At 39.8% G+C, this 20,000-nt stretch overlaps 1 protein-coding gene across 1 annotated transcript in view; it reads right to left on the bottom strand.

Annotated features, from left to right (window-relative positions):
• Positions 1-20,000, bottom strand: part of sspo (SCO-spondin) — a gene marked incomplete at both ends in the record, with an annotated part of 134,412 nt that overhangs the window by 26,509 nt on the left and 87,903 nt on the right. Inside the window, 19 exon segments of the mRNA XM_079863328.1 lie at positions 980-1,135; positions 2,184-2,354; positions 2,499-2,669; positions 3,929-3,975; positions 4,101-4,253; positions 4,940-5,183; positions 6,553-6,687; positions 7,735-7,902; positions 9,873-10,082; positions 12,132-12,296; positions 13,487-13,522; positions 13,627-13,847; positions 14,034-14,179; positions 14,363-14,529; positions 17,172-17,321; positions 17,402-17,622; positions 17,720-17,825; positions 18,573-18,770; positions 18,839-19,009. Coding sequence (XP_079719454.1) covers positions 980-1,135; positions 2,184-2,354; positions 2,499-2,669; positions 3,929-3,975; positions 4,101-4,253; positions 4,940-5,183; positions 6,553-6,687; positions 7,735-7,902; positions 9,873-10,082; positions 12,132-12,296; positions 13,487-13,522; positions 13,627-13,847; positions 14,034-14,179; positions 14,363-14,529; positions 17,172-17,321; positions 17,402-17,622; positions 17,720-17,825; positions 18,573-18,770; positions 18,839-19,009 — 3,036 coding nt within the window.

Below are 20,000 nucleotides of genomic sequence, written 5' to 3'. Positions count from 1 at the left end.
GAGAATAATCAACATTCAAGCAGGAAAACCTGTTCTAGTAGAGACATAATCTAGACTTTGAGTGATATTTGGTGTTGTATGCCTTTTTCAAACTTTTAAATGATTCTTGTTGAATTGCCTTTCATAGACTGTATTATGTACATTGTGTTCTTGTGCTTGTAGTGATAAAAGGGATTTGAATGGTAATCACTCAGAGTACCGTGCAGGGTTTGAAATTAACACACGCTGTTAATCAACTGTGGCGGGAAACGCTGTCGAATCACGAGACAATCTGGCGTGTAACTTATTATGTTTACTCACTTTGCTGGGAAAGTTCGTGTAAGACAAATCTGCGCAGATTTAGTGCAAATACTCGTGAGTCATCCTGATATATTAAATACAGCGTATTGCAGAATATGTGCATATCTGGCTTACTTGAACACACACATCACTACACTACACATAACGGCACACTTGTTCATTTGCATTGAAGCAATAGCGAAGATTAAACAGCATTTGGTGAACAGAAAAGACATTGTTATTTTCCAGCATTCTTCATATTTTTGATGTTCTGTGAACTGTATTGATCTGTCCAGCTAAAATACATTTTTGGTGAAAAGGATGAAAGAGGAAGGAGGAGATGCTGGATGACAGGATTTAGTTTGAATAAGTGAACAAATGTATAAAATCCCAATTGAATTTTTTTTATATATATATATATATATATATATATATATATATATATATATATATATATATATATATATATATATATATATATATATATATATATATATATATATATATATATATATATATATATATATATATATATATATATATATACTTCTACTATACTTTGGCTAGTAGAAGTTCTGAATGGCCAGTAAAAATTTAGCAGCCAAATTGGCCGGTGAGTGAAAAAGTTCATTTCAAACCCTGGTACCATGGTATTCCAGTGTGTGTGTGTGTGTGTGTGTGTGAGGCTGTTCACACACACCGTGGCAGTGGTCAGGTGTGCAGGGTCGGTGCTGGCGCTCCAGATCTCTGCAGTTCTGCCCTCTACTGGCCGACACGAGCGGCGCACGAAACCTCTGCTGATACTGAGACACACACGAACACTCGCTCCACACACTCCATTCTGACATCGGACAGGCTGACGGAGAGAACCAGGAACACAGCCACGGTTAAAGTCACACTGAAATCAACTGACAATTCTTTTTTTTTTTTACAGAATGTTACAATGTGTATTAAACATGATTTATACGTCATGTATACATCATACCTCATATACCTCTCCTACAATAGGGAAGAAAAGACTAGAGTAACGTCAGTTTCATGCCGAATTTAAAGTCCCCCTGTTGTGAAAATCCAGCTTTTAATGTAGTTTATGTGTCTATGTGGTGTTTTTAATGTGCTTTAAGACAAAGCATGTGTAAATTCATAAGTCGACAGCATTGCTGAGTATTTCCTCCTTAAAACTGCAGTGAACCAAAGACAGTCTCAAAAACACGCTTTGAAATCGCTGGTGTTTCTGACATCACAAACTACCTTGTAACCAATCAGACCAACGTGTGATCGTCAACCAGTGGATCTCTGAGCTGAGTGAGTGAGTGGAGGCGGGGCTCATTTGCATATTCATAGAACCGCGAATACTAAATGAGGCAAGGGTGTTGAGTTACAGTCAAGATATTTTAAGGCATGAAGACATTTTTTTCAAAGAAAAAACATTTGAATATGTCATATTGATGATCAAAGATGAGTTTTAAGGGATGAAATTATTGACTACAGGGGGACTTTAAGTCAAGTCAAATTTTAAATAATAGATTTTAATCACTATACCAGCTATATAATCACAGTATATTAAGACATTAAATTCTGTATAACAAGTTCTATGTTTAAATATAAAAATGAGGCATTATCAAATTAAATATGCATGTATTTGCCATGTTCAAAATTCTTGTTTCATTTTGTCTTTTCCATAATTTTGTTAATTTTTAAAAAAATAAATAATTTTAAATGAATTTTAACTGTGTTTTATTCCTATTCAATCTTTATTTTGGATGCTTTCTTTTTACTATTCTCAAAGAAGACATGATGTAATGGAAGAAAAAGAGCCAGAGCAAAATCTGAAAATTGAGCAATGCATGAAAAAGCACTGCTCTCATTGGCTAACATCAATATTAGCGTTCTTTAGGCTTAACCTGGACAGGGTCTCTTATAACACAGCTGTGTCTCCTCGCCGTCCCTCTCGAGCTCCGGAGGACACGCGGGATCACCGTCGTCCTCACACACACACTCCCGGCGTCTGGAGATCACGCCTGACCCACAGCTGCGGGAACACGGAGACCACGGAGACCAGGGGCAAAGGTCATCTGGGGGAACCAGAGGTCATGGTGTCACAACACAAGAGGGGTGCAACGCATCACAGAATTCACGGATTGGATCATTTACAGTTCTTGAGCCACGGATCGGATCATTCTGTGCATCAGCAAAAAAAAAAAGGTCTATTCCAGTACCAAGACAAAGTGCAGCGTGACAGTCCTGGGTGTCTCTCTCAGGTCCAGTGCAGTGTGTGCCGTTGTTTCGCGGCGGAGGGTTGATGCAGGCGCGGGTGCGGATCTGTGTACTCTTCCCACACGTCACGGGACAGTCCGACCACACCGACCACGGCGTCCATCCGCCGTCCACTAATGCAATCACACAGCAGCAGTGATATAACTGTATATATATATCTAATCACACAGCAGCAGTGATATAACTGTATATATATATATATATATATATATATATATATAAATAATCACACAGCAGCAGTGATATAACTGTATATATATATCTAATCACACAGCAGCAGTGATATAACTGTATATATATATATATATATATCTAATCACACAGCAGCAGTGATATAACTGTGTATAATCAACAACTCCTGAACCTGCACTGGTGGATCATGTGGAGATACAGACGTACACTCCACAGGTCAGACCATTCCTGTCTGTCTATGATCACAGCAATAGAGACTGTACTCACAAAATTAATTTATACCTGATTAATTATTTTAGAGCTGAGCAGAACTAGAACATTTTTATTTTTATTTTATTTACTTTATATTATTATTTATTTTATTGCTATGACCTGAAAATTAACATTTTAAATGTATAAATAATTAATGTATTTATATTTTAATATACAATTTAATTATACAATTTAATATAAATTATATATACAATATATAGTTTATATTAAAAATTGATATTATATTTATGTTATTGTTAACTAAAACTATTAAAATAAAATAAAACAAATATTAGATGCAAAACTTAAAACTTAAATAAAAAATAAATTGAAGTACATTTTAAATATTCTAAAATATTCTAAAAAAAAAACCTAAAAACTTATAAAAATGACAAAGGTACATAAAAATACAAACAAATTAAAACTAAAATTTAAATCAAAAACTACATGAAAAATGAAAATCTACAAATAAAAGCTACTTTAAAATATTAATAAACACTATAATAAAATGAAAATTACAATTTTAAATGTATAAATAATGTAGTTTAATTTTTTTATTGTATTATAATTTATATTATTATTATTTACATTTATGTTACTGTTAACTAAAACTATTATAATTAATTTCCAGTAATTAAAATAAAGCTGAAATAAAATAAAACAAATATTAGAAGCAAAACTTTAACTTTAAAAATTACTAAAGTACTACAAATACTAAAATTAAAACTGAAATCAAAATAAATTGTGAGTGAGTGAGTGAGTGAGTGAGTGAGAGTGTGTGTGGGTGGGTGAGTGAGTGAGAGTGTGTGTGTGTGGGTGGGTGGGTGTGTGTGTGTGTGTGTGTGTGTGTGTGTACACAAATAAATGAGAAAGACTACACAAATAATAAAATGTATTTGAGTTGCATGTTTGTAGAGATCGCACACACCTCGACAGTCTATATCTTGGCAGTATTCTCCCTCAGGGATGCAGGTGCTGAAAACACACACAGGTTTTGCAGAAGTTTGCACAATTCTAAATGTCCATTTACTCCCATGGTTTTAAAAAACGTTGCTAAATGTGTAAAAACGACAGCATTATCGCTGTTTCCAGTCTCTCACCACTGCTCACATTCCCCCTGTAGCCAGGAGTCTCCGACTGAGAGCTCCTGCTGGTCCCGCACACACAGCGGAGGACACGGCCCGGGGTCACAGGCCTTATGCTGGACCTCCTCGAACTGGCAGTTCACGCCGTCGGCCTCAGGAACCAGAGATCTGGGGGAACAACAGCGGAGTCACTAAACTCCAGTTTAAGATGCTGACCAGAGATACGCACAAATACATCAAAAAGTGTTTCATTACAGATTACAAATACTTAATAATTACATGTATTTAAATAAAATACAAAATACTGCTGTGAAAAAAGTATTTCATTAAAATACAAGTAATTTGTAATTAGTAAAAGCCAAAAACTGTGATAGGTAATTTGGTATTCCTATTCGTATTTTATATATCTATGGTCCTATTAAGCCGGGTTATGAAAGTTAACATGCGGAATTTTTTTTTTATATTTAAATACGTTTTTTAAGTGTTTTAAATACAAATTACAGTCTCTAAAAGTATTTAATTACAAATTAAAAATATTAAAATACAAAGTACAGCTGTGAAAAAAGTATTTAATTAAAATACAAGTAATTAGTAAAAGCCAAAAACTGTGATAGGCTATTTGGTATTCCTATTTGTGTTTTATATATCTATGGTCCTATTAAGCCGGGTTATGAAAGCTAACATGCGAAATAAAACGTTTTTTAAGTGTTTTAAATACACATTACAGTCTCTCAAAGTATTAAATTACTAATTACATTTATTTTTGTTAAGGAAAATACAAATTACAAAATACGCAAAAGTGATTAAATGTGTATTTCAGAGGCATGTGATGAAACGCATCTGACGAGTCGCACCTGAAGCGCGTGCGCCGGCCCGGGCCACAGGTGGCGCTGCAGGACGCCCAGGTGGACCAGGAGCTCCAGGTGCAGACGCTGGCTCCTGCGCAGGTGTGTGACGTGCAGACGAGCTCTCCGTCTGCGCAGGTGCAGTTATTACAGTCCAGCTGGTGTGTGCTGCCCGCCGCCCAGCTCTGACCCCACGCGTCCAGGCAGTCACACTGCCACAGCTGAACACACACACCGTCCTGCTGCAGCTGGCCTACACACACACACACACACGCAGAACATCTCAAACACGCTACTGTATGCTGTCAGACAATAGACTCCCGAGTCACTTGAACCCTCAGAGCATTAATATTCATGATGTATTATATTTTCATGTCTTGTTTCATGTGTCTTGTCATGTGATTCCCTGGCCCTCATGTGATCCTGCCATGTGTTTTGTGTTGTCATGTTGTCATGTTGTCATTGTGCACAGGTGTGTGTTGTTCAGTCATTAGTCTTGTGTATTTAAGCCCTCATGTTTGCCATGTGTCTTGGTCAAGTATTGTTTCCCTGTAACCACTAAGCTAAGTCTAAGTCGTCTACGTCTACACACATATATATATGTATATTTACAGTATGTATATACAGTATGCTATTATATGTTTTGATATAAACAGAGATGAAATACCTAATAAAGACACTACTATTCATTGAAAAGGCTTGTGTGAGAATTTTTTTTCTAAACTTAGAAAAATGGTCTCAAATATATATTAGGGCTGTCAAACGATTAATCGCATCCAAAATAAAAGTTTGTGTTTACATAATATATGTGTGTGTATGGAGTATAATTATTTTCTATATATAAATACACACACATGCATATATATTTAAGAAAAAATTGTTATTTCTATATAAAATATTTATATATAATATAAATTATATATAATATAAATATATATACACAGTATATACATGCAAATATTTCTTAAATATATACATGCATGTGTGTGTATTTATATATAGAAAATAATTATACACCGTACACACACATATATTATGTAAAAACAAACTTTTATTTTGGATGCGATTAATCGCGATTAATCGTTTGACAGCCCTAATATATATATATATAGTGTATTAAATCATATACACATTTAAATTTCGAGTGCATGTGCGTCTCTTTCCATTACAAGATGTTTAGAAATAATTACTTTGTAAATGGATAGATTTGTTCAGCTTGTGATCTTTGTGTCATTTTAGCAAACCTGAGTGTCAGTCACTATTACGTGTAGTTTTTATCTATATTTAGTGAAAGTTATGTATTATAGAATTGCTGCAGCTCTGTGTGTGTTTACCCCCAAGGCAGCTCTGTGTGTGTGTGTATGTGTGTGTGTGTGTGTGTGTGTGTGTGCGTGCGTGTGTGTGTGTGCGTACCCCGTGGGCAGCTCTGTGTGTGTGTGTGTGTGTGTGTGTGTGTGTGTGTGTGTGTGTGTGTGTGTGTGCGTACCCCGTGGGCAGCTCTGTGTGTGTGTGTGTGTGTGTGTGTGTGTGTGTGTGTGTGTGTGTGTGTGTGTGTGTGTGTGTGTGCGTACCCCGTGGGCAGCTCTGTGTGTGTGTGTGTGTGTGTGTGTGTGTGTGTGTACCCCGTGGGCAGCGGCAGCCCGGCTGACACTCGGCGTCGGTCCGGCACTCGATGCCCTGCTGCCGGTCGGAGCAGCGCTGAGGACACTCGTTCGCACACGGCACAAACTCCTGCCCTGGAGGACACCCGGCACCATCTGCAGGACACACACACACACATTACACATTCAACACTACTGTATCATATTTAATACGCAGGCCTCTAAATGATCCACAGCATGTCTCACACACACTCTCCTCCAGTCCTTCTGTCTCTGATTGACAGTTTAGACTTATTTTATAAAGTAAAAGTCTTTTAGTATAATTGTACAAACGTCCTCCTTCAGCTCGTGCTTCATGTGTTTGTTTGTGTAAGTAAACGTAAGAATAACTTTGATATTATTAGTAATATTTCAAGATCAACACTTACTGGTTTACTTGATTATCACCATATATAATAATAAAAATTATGAGTATCAAATATGATCATCAGGCTTTTGAGAAAATTTATATTTTCATCTCTCAATCATCATTGTATTGCATTGCATTGATCATAAAACGAAGCATTTAAATATCATTGATCTTAGACATAAGTGACGAGTGACGACTGATATTTATATGCATTTTATAGTAGTCTGTTATAAATATCTCATTGATTTACATTACAAGTATCAGAATGTCATATAAATATCAGCATCTGTAGCAAACTGCATATATTTGCTAGTTTGGGCCTTTGAATAATATTGAGCTGTTTTTTCTCCATGTTCTTTCTCACCATAAAAAGCCTGATGAAATATGATACAAAATATAAAGATAGATCAGATTTTTCTGACTATTATTTCACATGTCAGGCTTTACAGGGTTAAAATGCTTAATAAACCTCTATACAGTTAAGTTCTTAAAGCATGTGCCTGGTCTCATTGTGCCCGATTCATCACTGCATATTATTAAAAAAAAAAAGTTTTCATAATCTTTCACCAATATATAATAGCTTCCTTCACCTCTGAGACGACTCTTCTCAGTTTATGTAATCAAGACCGAGTGTGGACGAGGAAAAGTAATATTAACCAATAATATCAAAGCCTGCTTTCATGACACAATCACATCCTGATGGATAAAATCAGGCCACGTCTCCAGTGTTTCCCAGTGAGTGGATGTGTAATATGCAGAATGTGCTGAGGTTAAGTTTAGTGTTGATGTCGTACCGCATGGTTTGGTGTTGCAGGGTTTGACCTGGTTCTTCTCTCCGGTACACTTGCGGCCTCCGTTCTTAGGTGGAGGACTGGAACAGGAGCGAGTCCTGATGGAGCGTCCCCCGGCACAGGCTTTATCACAGCGAGACCACGAGCTCCAGCGAGACCAGCCTCCGTCCACTGAACACACACACACACACACAAAACAGGCTTGTAAAAAATGGCAAACAGTGATAATGAAGCTCTTTACACTGAGGAGAAAATCCAACACAACTTTGAGGAGATCAAGAGAATCATGATGATGTATTTCTGCTCATCACACACACGCATACGCTAATAACTCTTCATCACGGTCTACCTTCAGTGTGTAACGGTTATATCTAATATCGTATTAGACAGGACTGTCAGACAGATCGTAAACTAATGAACACAGAGAATGTGAGCTCAGTCGTTCTCAGCGCCGTCAAAATAAAAGTCCCAACAACAAGCGTGTCTTCCGTCACTTCAGAGTTCCTACCGGCGGTGCGAACGCAACCAGGAAAACCTTCCTAGAGGAACCATTAGTTCTCGGAGAACCATCCTGGTGGGAGATCCTAGAGCCGAGATCCTAGTGCCGAGATCCTAGAGCCTAGACCCTAGAGGTGTGACCCTAGAGCCGAGACCCTAGAGCCGAGACCCTAAAGCCGAGACCCTAGAGCCGAGACCCTAGAGCCGAGACCCTAGAGCCGAGACCCTAGAGGCGAGACCCTAGAGGCGAGACCCTAGAGCCGAGACCCTAGAGGCGAGACCCTAGAGGCGAGACCCCAGAGGCGAGACCCCAGAGGCGAGACCCTAGAGCCGAGACCCTAGAGCCGAGACCCTAGAGCCGAGACCCTAGAGGCGAGACCCTAGAGGCGAGACCCTAGAGCCGAGACCCTAGAGCCGAGACCCTAGAGCCGAGACCCTAGAGCAGAGACCCTAGAGGCGAGACCCTAGAGGCGAGACCCTAGAGCCGAGAACCTAGAGCCGAGACCCTAGAGCCGAGACCCTAGAGCCGAGACCCTAGAGCCGAGACCCTAGAGCCGAGACCCTAGAGGCGAGACCCCAGAGGCGAGACCCCAGAGGCGAGACCCCAGAGGCGAGACCCTAGAGCTGAGACCCTAGAGCCGAGACCCTAGAGCCGAGACCCTAGAGGCGAGACCCTAGAGGCGAGACCCTAGAGCCGAGACCCTAGAGCCGAGACCCTAGAGCCGAGACCCTAGAGGCGAGACCCTAGAGCAGAGACCCTAGAGGCGAGACCCTAGAGGCGAGACCCTAGAGGCGAGACCCTAGAGCCGAGAACCTAGAGCCGAGACCCTAGAGCCGAGACCCTAGAGCCGAGACCCTAGAGCCGAGACCCTAGAGGCGAGACCCTAGAGGCGAGACCCTAGAGCCGAGACCCTAGAGGCGAGACCCTAGAGGCGAGACCCCAGAGGCGAGACCCTAGAGGCGAGACCCTAGAGCCGAGACCCTAGAGCCGAGACCCTAGAGGCGAGACCCTAGAGCCGAGACCCTAGAGCCGAGACCCTAGAGCCGAGACCCTAGAGGCGAGACCCTAGAGCAGAGACCCTAGAGGCGAGACCCTAGAGGCGAGACCCTAGAGGCGAGACCCTAGAGCCGAGAACCTAGAGCCGAGACCCTAGAGCCGAGACCCTAGAGCCGAGATCCTAGGGTGCCGAGACCCTAGAGCCGAGACCCTAGAGCCGAGACCCTAGAGCCGAGATCCTAGAGCCGAGACCCTAGAGCCGAGACCCTAGAGCCGAGACCCTAGAGGCGAGACCCTAGAGGCGAGACCCTAGAGCAGAGACCCTGGAGGCGAGACCCTAGAGGCGAGACCCTAGAGGCGAGACCCTAGAGCCGAGAACCTAGAGCCGAGACCCTAGAGCCGAGATCCTAGGGTGCCGAGACCCTAGAGCCGAGACCCTAGAGCCGAGACCCTAGAGCCGAGATCCTAGAGCCGAGACCCTAGAGCCGAGACCCTAGAGCCGAGATCCTAGAGCCAAGATCCTAGAGCCAAGATCCTAGAGGCGAGACCCTAGAGCTGAGAGATCCTAGAGGCGAGATCCTAGAGCCGAGATCCTAGAGCTGAGAGATCCTAGAACTATCCGGTGTGAAAGCCCCTTTTAACTCACCGCGGCAGGCCCGAATGCTGCAGAAGCGGTTCTCCAGGTGTCCGCCGAGGATGTCCTGACACCAGGTCCCGTTGAGGCCCGGCGCCAGGAAGGTTCTGACCCGCTGCTGTTGACCCACGCCACAGGATCGAGAGCAGGAGCTCCACTCGCTCCACTTCATCCAGGAGCAGTTCCTGAGCACACACTCCGGGTCCTGACACACACCTCCATCTGACACACACACACACACCATCAAAACCAGGCCGCAAGCAAACATATGTGACCCTGGACCACAAAACCATTCACAAGGGTCAATTTTTTTTTATTTGAGATTTATGCATCATCTGAAAGCTGATAATAAATAAGCTTTCCATTGATGTTTGGTTTGTTAGGACAGGACAATATTTGGTCGAGATACAACTATTGAAAATCTGGAATCTGAGAAAAATCGAAACATTGAGAAAATCTCCTTTAAAGTTGTGCATTTATGTTGGCGATTGTGCAGCATTCACTCACAAAAATACATGTTTTATATATTTACGGTTGGAAATGTACAAAATATCTTCATGGAACATGATCTTTACTTAATATCCTAATGATTTTTGGCATAAAAGAAAATAAAATAAATAAAAGACCCATACAATGTATTGTTGGCTATTGCCACAGATAAACCCGTGCGACTCGAGACTGGTGACGTGATCCAGGGTCTCATATATGAATTAACAAGAAGACATGAGCAAAAGGGTGAAAAAGTGCAATGTTTGGAATAGGGTTGTACGATAGTTGCAGTTTGTAGGACGATAATAAAGCTGTATTTTTAAAAACTGTATTTTATAAATGGTATTAATCTCAATATGATAGTCTTTTTGAGTGCTGTTGCCTTTTTGCTGATATGGCATTGAGTGTTGAGTGTCAAACACACGTCTGATTCCAGGTCATATTACAATGAGATGTTATTTTAATTGTTCGCTGGACTGAAAAGATTCTTCTAAAACAGCAGCTCAAACATCACTATTCAGCATCATAATATAAGAACGTATTGTCTTAATTCATCCTTTGCTCATATACGTAGTATACTTTTTTTACACAAAAGTAAAAACTTGTTTTCAACATTAATAATCATAAATGTTTCTTGATCATCAAATCCTCAGTGATTTGTGAAGGATCATGTGACACTGAAGACTGGAGTAATGATGCTGTAAATTCAGCTTTGATCACAGGAATAAATTACACTTTACTGTATATTCACTTAGAAAACAGATATTTGAAATTGCAAAAATATTTAATATTTTTTCCGAATAAAAAGCGCATCTGGAACGGGTGTAATGGTTCTTTCTAGAACCATCTTTGCGATGATGAATGCAATTCCACTCATCAACATCATAGCATTTGCACTCAGTTCTTATGAATCATTTTAATCCTTATAATGTGATTATAAATTGTTTATATGCTTTATAATACTGTCCTCCAGTCAGAGCCGGAAATTTCAAGATATTGTGGCAAAAATGTTTCTTTTTCTTTATATTTATAACATTATAGTTGACATATGACACATGCAAGAGTGCCGTTTTTCCAAATATCAGCACGACTGCAAATATGATCGATACGACAGTTCAATAAACGAAAGGTTAATATTAAATGACATTTTACACACAACATTGTCAATATTTTTTGTTCTATTTCACCAATGAACACAGTTCCAAACACAGCAGAGCCGTTGCGCTTCTCCAAGCTGTTCGTGTCTGAATGATTCAATGATTCAATGAGTGAATGTGAAACTAAACACAACATCAGCACTTTCTTTGTGACTTGATATGTAATTAGTTTGCCCAAAGATAAAGCCAAAACCAACTTTTTATATAAAATTGGATTATATATAGTAAAGATGACAAGATGTCACTCCCTGAATTAACTCTAATGTGTTGTAAACAGGTTTTTAAGTCATCATCACTCATCAGTATATGCACTACACAATGATGCTTCTTTAGAGAGATCTAGAGAGTCAAGTCACCGTCATTTATACAGCGCTTTTTACAATATAGACTGTTTCAAAGCAGCTTTACAGTGATAATTGGAAATTAATGCAACAAAGATTATTTTTGGCTGTACAGCAGATCTAGAAGAAAGTCATTGTCCAGTTTAAGTAAGTTTTTGATTGACTAATTTCTGTTGTGAAAATCATTAGATATTAACTTCGAGGACTCTTACACGACACTGTTTACTGTTTATACTGTTTAGTCAGTAGGCATGTGTGTTTGTAGAGAGTGACGTGAGATGTACCGGGACACTGAGGCAGATTGCAGACTCTCTCCTGTCGACTCTCTCCGGAGCAGCGCTCATGAACACACTCTCTCCTGCGGGACTTCATGGCCGGAGAAGCCGGATCGCTGCAGGTTCGGGAACACGGACTCCACACTGTCCACTGGGAGAATTCAGCGTCCTCATCTAGAGACAGACAGAAGGATATTATAAGATTTGATATATATGGGGTGTGACAAGATCTTGTGCTAAATGTTGTTCGTCGTGATTTCAAAACAAAAATGTTCAACCCTCGCTCTGAGTCTGTGTGTTTTGATGATGTCCACATGTTCATGTTCAAGACATCACAGTGGCTGTAGCATTTCTATCGTAAAGAAGTGGTCATATATTAAAGATTAAGTGGACTTTTGAATTAAATGTTGTTTGGCCAATAGTAATTATGCTGTAAAGTGTAACAACAATCCCCAGGCCACCGGCGCCCTCTGCAGGCGTTATAATACATGATGCACACACTGTAAGTTGATTATATTATGTACTGTATATTACATTATGTATTTTAAGTGTTGTTCAATAAAACCATATGATTAATTGCTTTTGATACTTTATCTGAAACAATTGGTATTGCCTCATTGGTATTTTAAGTCATTTTAAATGCTTCTGTTCACTTAAGTCTATTTTTATTACCACAAATAATCAATCAATCTTCAAAATAATCGACTGATTACTTGATATCGCTAGTGGCAGCCCAAGATTAGTTAAAACATTTCAAAATGCACCTGAATTGTTGTGCATTTTGTGACTTTCAGTCAAATAAAAGACACATTTTCCAGTCATATATTTAATTTTTAAAGATTTCTAATTAAATGTTAAAATATCTCATTCTCATGAAACCAATATTGTGTATTGCCTAGTGAGGTAAGTGTATCATCACACCCAATATATATATATATATATGTATGCTGGGCAACAATTTATCATGATTAATCACATCCAAAATAAAAGTTTATGTTTACATAATATATGTGTGTAGTGTAATTATTTTGTATATATAAATGCACACACATGCATGAATATATTTAAGAAATATTTGCATGTATATACTGTATAAATATTTATATATAATTTATATATATTATATATATATATATATAAATACAAATATTGTATTTATAAATAACACATTTTTCTTAAATATATACATGCATGTGTGTGAATTTATATATACACACACTACACACATATATTATGTAAACACAAACTTTTATTTGGGATGTGATTAATCATGATTAATTGTTGCCCAGCACTAAAATGATTATTTTTCTAAATAAATGAATAAATAAATAAATAAATAAATAAATGAGCATTTAACTAGTTACCTGGTAAAGTCGATTCCTCTGTCGGAACGGTCACCACTGTAAAGACAATAAAGAACGGAATTACTATGAAGTGATAAATAACAGTATTCCATGAGTAATATAATCATATAATATAATATTTGAGTATGTGTGTCATGTACGTGTGCAGTCGGGGGTCTGGCAGTATGCGGTGTCCATCAGGGGCCCGTCGCAGTCTCGGCCCCCGTGAGCAGGACTGGGCCGGTTACAGGCTCGGCTGCGGCTCTTCTGGCCCAGACCCCCACAGCTGAGCGAGCAGGGGCCCCAGGGGCCCCACGGGGACAGGCCTCCGTCACGGGGACACGCCGCCAGAGAGCAGTTCCACAGCCCGTGTTCACAGGAGCTTCAGGAAGAAACAAATCAATGCAAAAATGCTTGTTTCCAGTCCAAATAACTCAAAATTATTAAATCAAGATGCATTTACTAGACGAGTGAAATGACACAAGGTCATTTTTTGCTGTGTATATTTCTGAAAAACAGAAAGTTCTGAATTAAAGCGACGTGTAGATGTGATTGGCCGTTACAGTACCAGGAACTACACTCATGCATCAGCTCCTCTCCAGACTCCAGCTCTGAGCCGACGCTGATGTTCTGGAGGTCAGGGGTCAACTCAGGGGTCAACGAGACGCTTTGTAAAGAGGTCAGGAAGTCAGTGTCCACCAGACAAGGACATTCCTACATACACATGATTAAAGGGAATCAGAATAACAGCTTTTTAAAATGGTTTTACATTTCACAGTCTGGTTACTTTATCAGTGTCTTTATTCACTTGATACTGTTTACAGTATTCTTCTCTTTTTTATTCTATCTGTCTATTCTATCTGCAAGTGCAGCTGTGTGACATGAGTGTGAGCTCACGTGAAGACAGGACCCGTTGTGCTGGAAGGTGTTGGGTGGACAGTGGCAGCCCTCCTCACATCCCTCTGAGTAACAGCCCTCATGACCTCTGACCTGAGAACAGCTGAACGGACAGCCTTCACCGTCCTCACACTCCCTGTAGAGACGCCCAGGGGGACAGCCCACCTCTGCTCAACACACACACACACACACACACACGCACACAAACACACACACACACACACACACACATATACACACACATGCACACACACGCACATTTATATGAATACATGGAATTATATATCACAAATATATACAGTATATTTGAAAAAATATCATCAAACTGTACTTCCCCAGTTGACTGATCACAATTGCAAACATTTTTGTATTATAATAAGCTTTCTGAACTTTAAAGGTGCAGTGTGTAAGTTTATCAGCATCTAGTGGTGAGGTTGTGAATTGCACCCAACAGAAGTTATGGTGGCCGACAGGAAGTGATGTCGTCGTCTGAGACAACAGAGAGTTGCCAGTTAAATTAAGAAATTATGTTAACTTAATTATTCAGTAAAACGATGTTATTGTGAATATTATTGTGACTCGTTCATCATTGTGTCAGTGTTTAATCCGCTGACTTTAGCTGAAGCTTCTTATCATGAAGAACACCATAGTGACGAAACGCGTTTGTCCGTTCAGGGCCACCGTAGAAACATGTGGATGTAAGCGGACCCGCGGTGTGTGTAGAGAGAAACGCCTCATTCTAAGCTAATAAACACATAACGCTTCATTGTATAAGGTCTTTATACACCACTGAAAACATAGTTATGTTTATGATATTGCATTTCTGTCAACAGATCCTCCTAAATATTACACACTGCACCTTTAATGTTTAAATATGCAAATAATGCATTATATTGTTAAATTTGCATACATTCCAAAAAAATGAATCTGAACATTGGATAAAGCCAGGCTCAAATGTCTTGTTTTATTTTGCTGACACATTAGAGTTGACGGTTTTTACTGAGTGGATTTTAGATTTCTTTTTTTTAATCACAAAACATCAACACACAGAAAAAACTGAATTTTCACATGTTTTTAGTAATAAAATGTTGTATAATATCAGCTGAGTGCTGCTGAAGTGGAGATAAACACTGTTTTTGCCTGTAGTGCCTGGAAAAGACGTGTAAATGTCCTATATTCTTAAGGCAAGATAGCCTGAGAGTCATTATATAATTCAAGCTAGCTAAAATATTGAAATATGTAAATAAATACACCAGTCTTTCAGATTAGGGCTCAAGGACAGGAACTTTTCCCACAACGAATCTCTGAAAATGGCTGATTTGAATTTACAGGGGATTTGGAGAGAAGATCACAAGGGATGCTGGGACATTTCACTTTTAAATGAGGCCGGTGTCTTATCCGGCGTTTCGCTGCATTAACCTTGACTGGAGCTCGACTGAGATCCACAACACAACCCGTTTGAGAGCACTTTCTGCTGTCACTGGACCAGCGCTCACAGAGGAGTGTTCCTCGTAATCGCAGGATAAATCAAATGTTCCTGAAGCTCTCACATCTTCTGTCAAAAACAAAGCTAATTAAAAAAATAAGGTGAAATGCTTTCAGGGAACTAAATCTCGTAAATCCTGGTCTGTGTCCATAATATTAATAATCCTGCAGTATGCAAAGGCAGGAAGACATTAAAGCACGTCTGGTTCAGAGATCCTGTCGATCCTTCATCTGGATGGTTTTTAGAGGCACTTCTCTTCCTGTGATATTCAGCATAATGTGTGTGTTGAAAAATAAATCAAAATAGCACCTAAACTATTGGCTAGCACTTCAGAATATTTAATTCTACATGTAGATCTTTAATGATTCTATTTCTACCAAGAAAAATGAATAAGATATTTATTTATTTTGCACTATTTATTTACTTATTTTGCATTATTTATTATGTACACACTGACAATGTTAATTGTCCTGAAACATAGGCTTTATTTTCTTTATTTTGCACTATTCGTATATATATATTTGCTCATTTTACATGCACTGATCATCTTAATGGCACACTGCAAAAAATGCTTTTCGCACTTTAAGTATTTTTGTGTTGTTTCCGGTCCAAATATTTAAAAAATATATAAAAAATCGAGATGCATTTACTTCAGTAGTAAAATGCCGTAAGATATTATGTCTTGTTTTCTGTGGAAAATAAAAATGTAAAAAGTGAGTTTTTACTTAAAACAAACAAAATGATCTGCCAATAGGGTCAGAAAAATGATCTTGTTTCTGTTTGAATTAAGATTATTTTTCTCACCACACTGGCAGATAATTCAGCTTTTTTTAAGCAAAAACTCACTTCATTTTGATTAATTCCCCCCGACAACAGGACATAATATCTTACGGCATTTTACTCTTCTAGTAAATGCATCTTAAGATTTTTTTGATATTTGGACTGGAAACGAGACAAAAATACGTAAGAAAAGCATTTTTTGCAGTGTGCCAAAAAAAAAAAAAGCTTTATTTTCTTAATTTTGCATTATTTTATTTTGCTTTTTTTTTTTTTTTTACAATATTTTATTTTGCATTATTTTTTTTTATTCTGTCTCAAGCCACAATCACACTGACCATCTTAACAGTCCTAAAAATATGCTTGGTTTTCCTAATTTCTTATTATTTATTTATTTTGAATCATTTATTTATTTGTTTTGTTTAATTTATTTTGCATTATTTATTTAATTAATTTTAATCTTAAGCCCCAATCAGACCGTCTTCATGGGCCTAAAATCTTTATTAGTATTCCTCGCTCAGAGACAGAGCGGGTCGCTGGACGTACCCAGACACACTTGTGTGTTGCAGGTCTTGCTCTGGCGTCTCATCCCCGAGCAGGGTGGCGTTCGGCAGGAGCGGGTTCGACTCTGAGAGCCTCCACCACAGCTGACCGTACACGCTGACCACGCCGACCAGTCCAGCCAACCACCAGAATCTACAAGAGCAATTGTACTTGGAGAAAACAGAGGTTTGGAGAACAATACGAGAAAGGTCACATCCGTCACAGTGACTCACCTGTGCAGCCGTGAGCGTTACACACTTTCTGCTGTCGGCCGGAGCCCGTACACACTCTGCCACCGCTCTGAGGGGCGGGGTTATCACACTGACGGGTCCGTGCCTTAACCCCGCCTCCACAGTGGGCGGAGCAATCTGTCCAGCGACCCCATTGGCTCCAGCTGCCGTCGACAGAGCATCCAGGAACTGAGTCACACTGCAGGACTCCGGCTTCACATGTGCTAGAAGAGCACATACACACACACTATTACAGATCTGTCAGTGCCAGTGACCTGACTTCACTAACAACACATGTTACACATGCATGTGATATGATACCAGTTATGACAGTCCATGATGATGGTCTCTCCTGGGTCTGCTTGCTGCCAGTCTGATGATCCCGGCCATTCCCAGGAGACATTGCCAGAGTTTATTCCAGCTGTGTCTTAAGAAAGAGCGCACGTCATTTCAGCGTCTATAACTCCTAAACAGCTGAATATTTATTAGACGGGTCATTTTAGAGTAGATTATTAGAGTTATTTACACCAGTGTTGCTGTTGTTAACTAAAATTAAAAATACAAAAATAAATAAAAATTTGCATTAATTGATGTTAATTTAATGTGAACAGAAACAAAAATAAAGTATTTGTGAAAGCAAAATTTCTGATTTTTGTTTAGTTAAAGTTGGAAGTAGTAAAATTATTATTAAAAAGTAAGTAGACATTTAAAAAAAACTAATTAAATAAACAAAATGATTAAACTAAAATTGACTAAAAACATTGACAATAACTAAAACAGGAATAACAGAACTAATTTTGAAGTAGTAAAATAACTAAAACTTAAATAAAATTAAACTAAATGGACATAAAAAAAGTGAAAAAAAATAAAAACAACTAAAGCAAGTACACATGCAAAAAAAGATGAAAACTTTATCTAAACCTAAACATATGCATAATATTAAAATAATATTTTGTATATATATATATATATATATATATATTAATGGAAATAAATTAACAGAAATAAAACAAAACATATAAAACAACTAAAACACAACAAAATGACTAAAACTCCAAATTTTAATTATAATGGATAATATAACAAAAACCAAATAAAAATATGAATAAATAAGAATATAGTGTAGTAGCGATAGTAAAATAACCCTGATAACCTCTGCTGTACGTGTGCACACCTGCGCTGATGTTGTGAAATGTACAGCGGCACAGCTCTCGGTCCACACACACCCCGTCCTGCATCAGTGTGTCTCCGGGACACCCACAGGTCCGACTGCACCCCGGCTCGTCCACACACTCCGTGTGTCCGTGCAGATCCGAGCAGGAGCGAGGACAGGGCTTCCCACAGGCCCACTCCTCCTGTCCACCTCCACAGTCTGTACACATGAGCACATGAGCACGATAGTGTAACAGTGTGTAAGGAAAGTTTCTGAATTATGCTGACCTGAGCAGACGGTGACGTTATCATGGCATCCGCGGGTCTGACGACTCTCTCCGAGACACGACAGACCACCGAACCGAGCCGGAGGACTGTTACACACCCTGAGCCGGACAGACACACCGACACACACGTCACAGTCCGACCAGGAGCTCCAGGAGCCCCAGGAGCCATGGACTACACACACACACACACACACACACACACACACACACACACAGAAAGAGAGATCGGGGATGTTGAACACTCTAACATTTTTAATCATATAGAAGAGTAAAAGTATTTATATCAAAATGTAATGTTGTGTCAAAAATGTTCATCTACTGTTGATTATATAGTTTAAAAGTTAACCTAAATGTGATCTGTGTGTGTTACCGGGGCAGAAGGACGCGGATGGGCATGTGTGTGTGTTCTGTGTGTGTTACCGGGGCAGAAGGACACGGATGGGCATGTGGTGTGTGATCTGTGTGTGTTACCGGGGCAGAAGGACACGGATGGGCATGTGGTGTGTGTTCTGTGTGTGTTACCGGGGCAGAAGGACACGGATGGGCATGTGGTGTGTGTTCTGTGTGTGTTACCGGGGCAGAAGGACACGGATGGGCATGTGGTGTGTGATCTGTGTGTGTTACCGGGGCAGAAGGACACGGATGGGCATGTGTGTGTGTTCTGTGTGTGTTACCGGGGCAGAAGGACACGGATGGGCATGTGGTGTGTGATCTGTGTGTGTTACCGGGGCAGAAGGACACGGATGGGCATGCGGTGTGTGTTCTGTGTGTGTTCTGTGTGTGTTACCGGGGCAGAAGGACACGGATGGGCATGTGGTGTGTGTTCTGTGTGTGTTCTGTGTGTGTTACCGGGGCAGAAGGACACGGATGGGCATGTGTGTGTGTTCTGTGTGTGTTACCGGGGCAGAAGGACACGGATGGGCATGTGGTGTGTGTTCTGTGTGTGTTACCGGGGCAGAAGGACACAGATGGGCATGTGGTGTGTGTTCTGTGTGTGTTACCGGGGCAGAAGGACACAGATGGGCATGTGTGTGTGTGTTCTGTGTGTGTTACCGGGGCAGAAGGACACGGATGGGCATGTGGTGTGTGTTCTGTGTGTGTTACCGGGGCAGAAGGACACAGATGGGCATGTGGTGTGTGTTCTGTGTGTGTTACCGGGGCAG

The sequence above is a fragment of the Squalius cephalus genome (assembly GCF_949319135.1).
Source record: "Squalius cephalus genome assembly, chromosome: 25".
In the NCBI taxonomy this organism is placed as follows: Eukaryota; Metazoa; Chordata; class Actinopteri; order Cypriniformes; family Leuciscidae; genus Squalius; species Squalius cephalus.
This window is presented reverse-complemented; position numbering and strand designations above follow the sequence as displayed.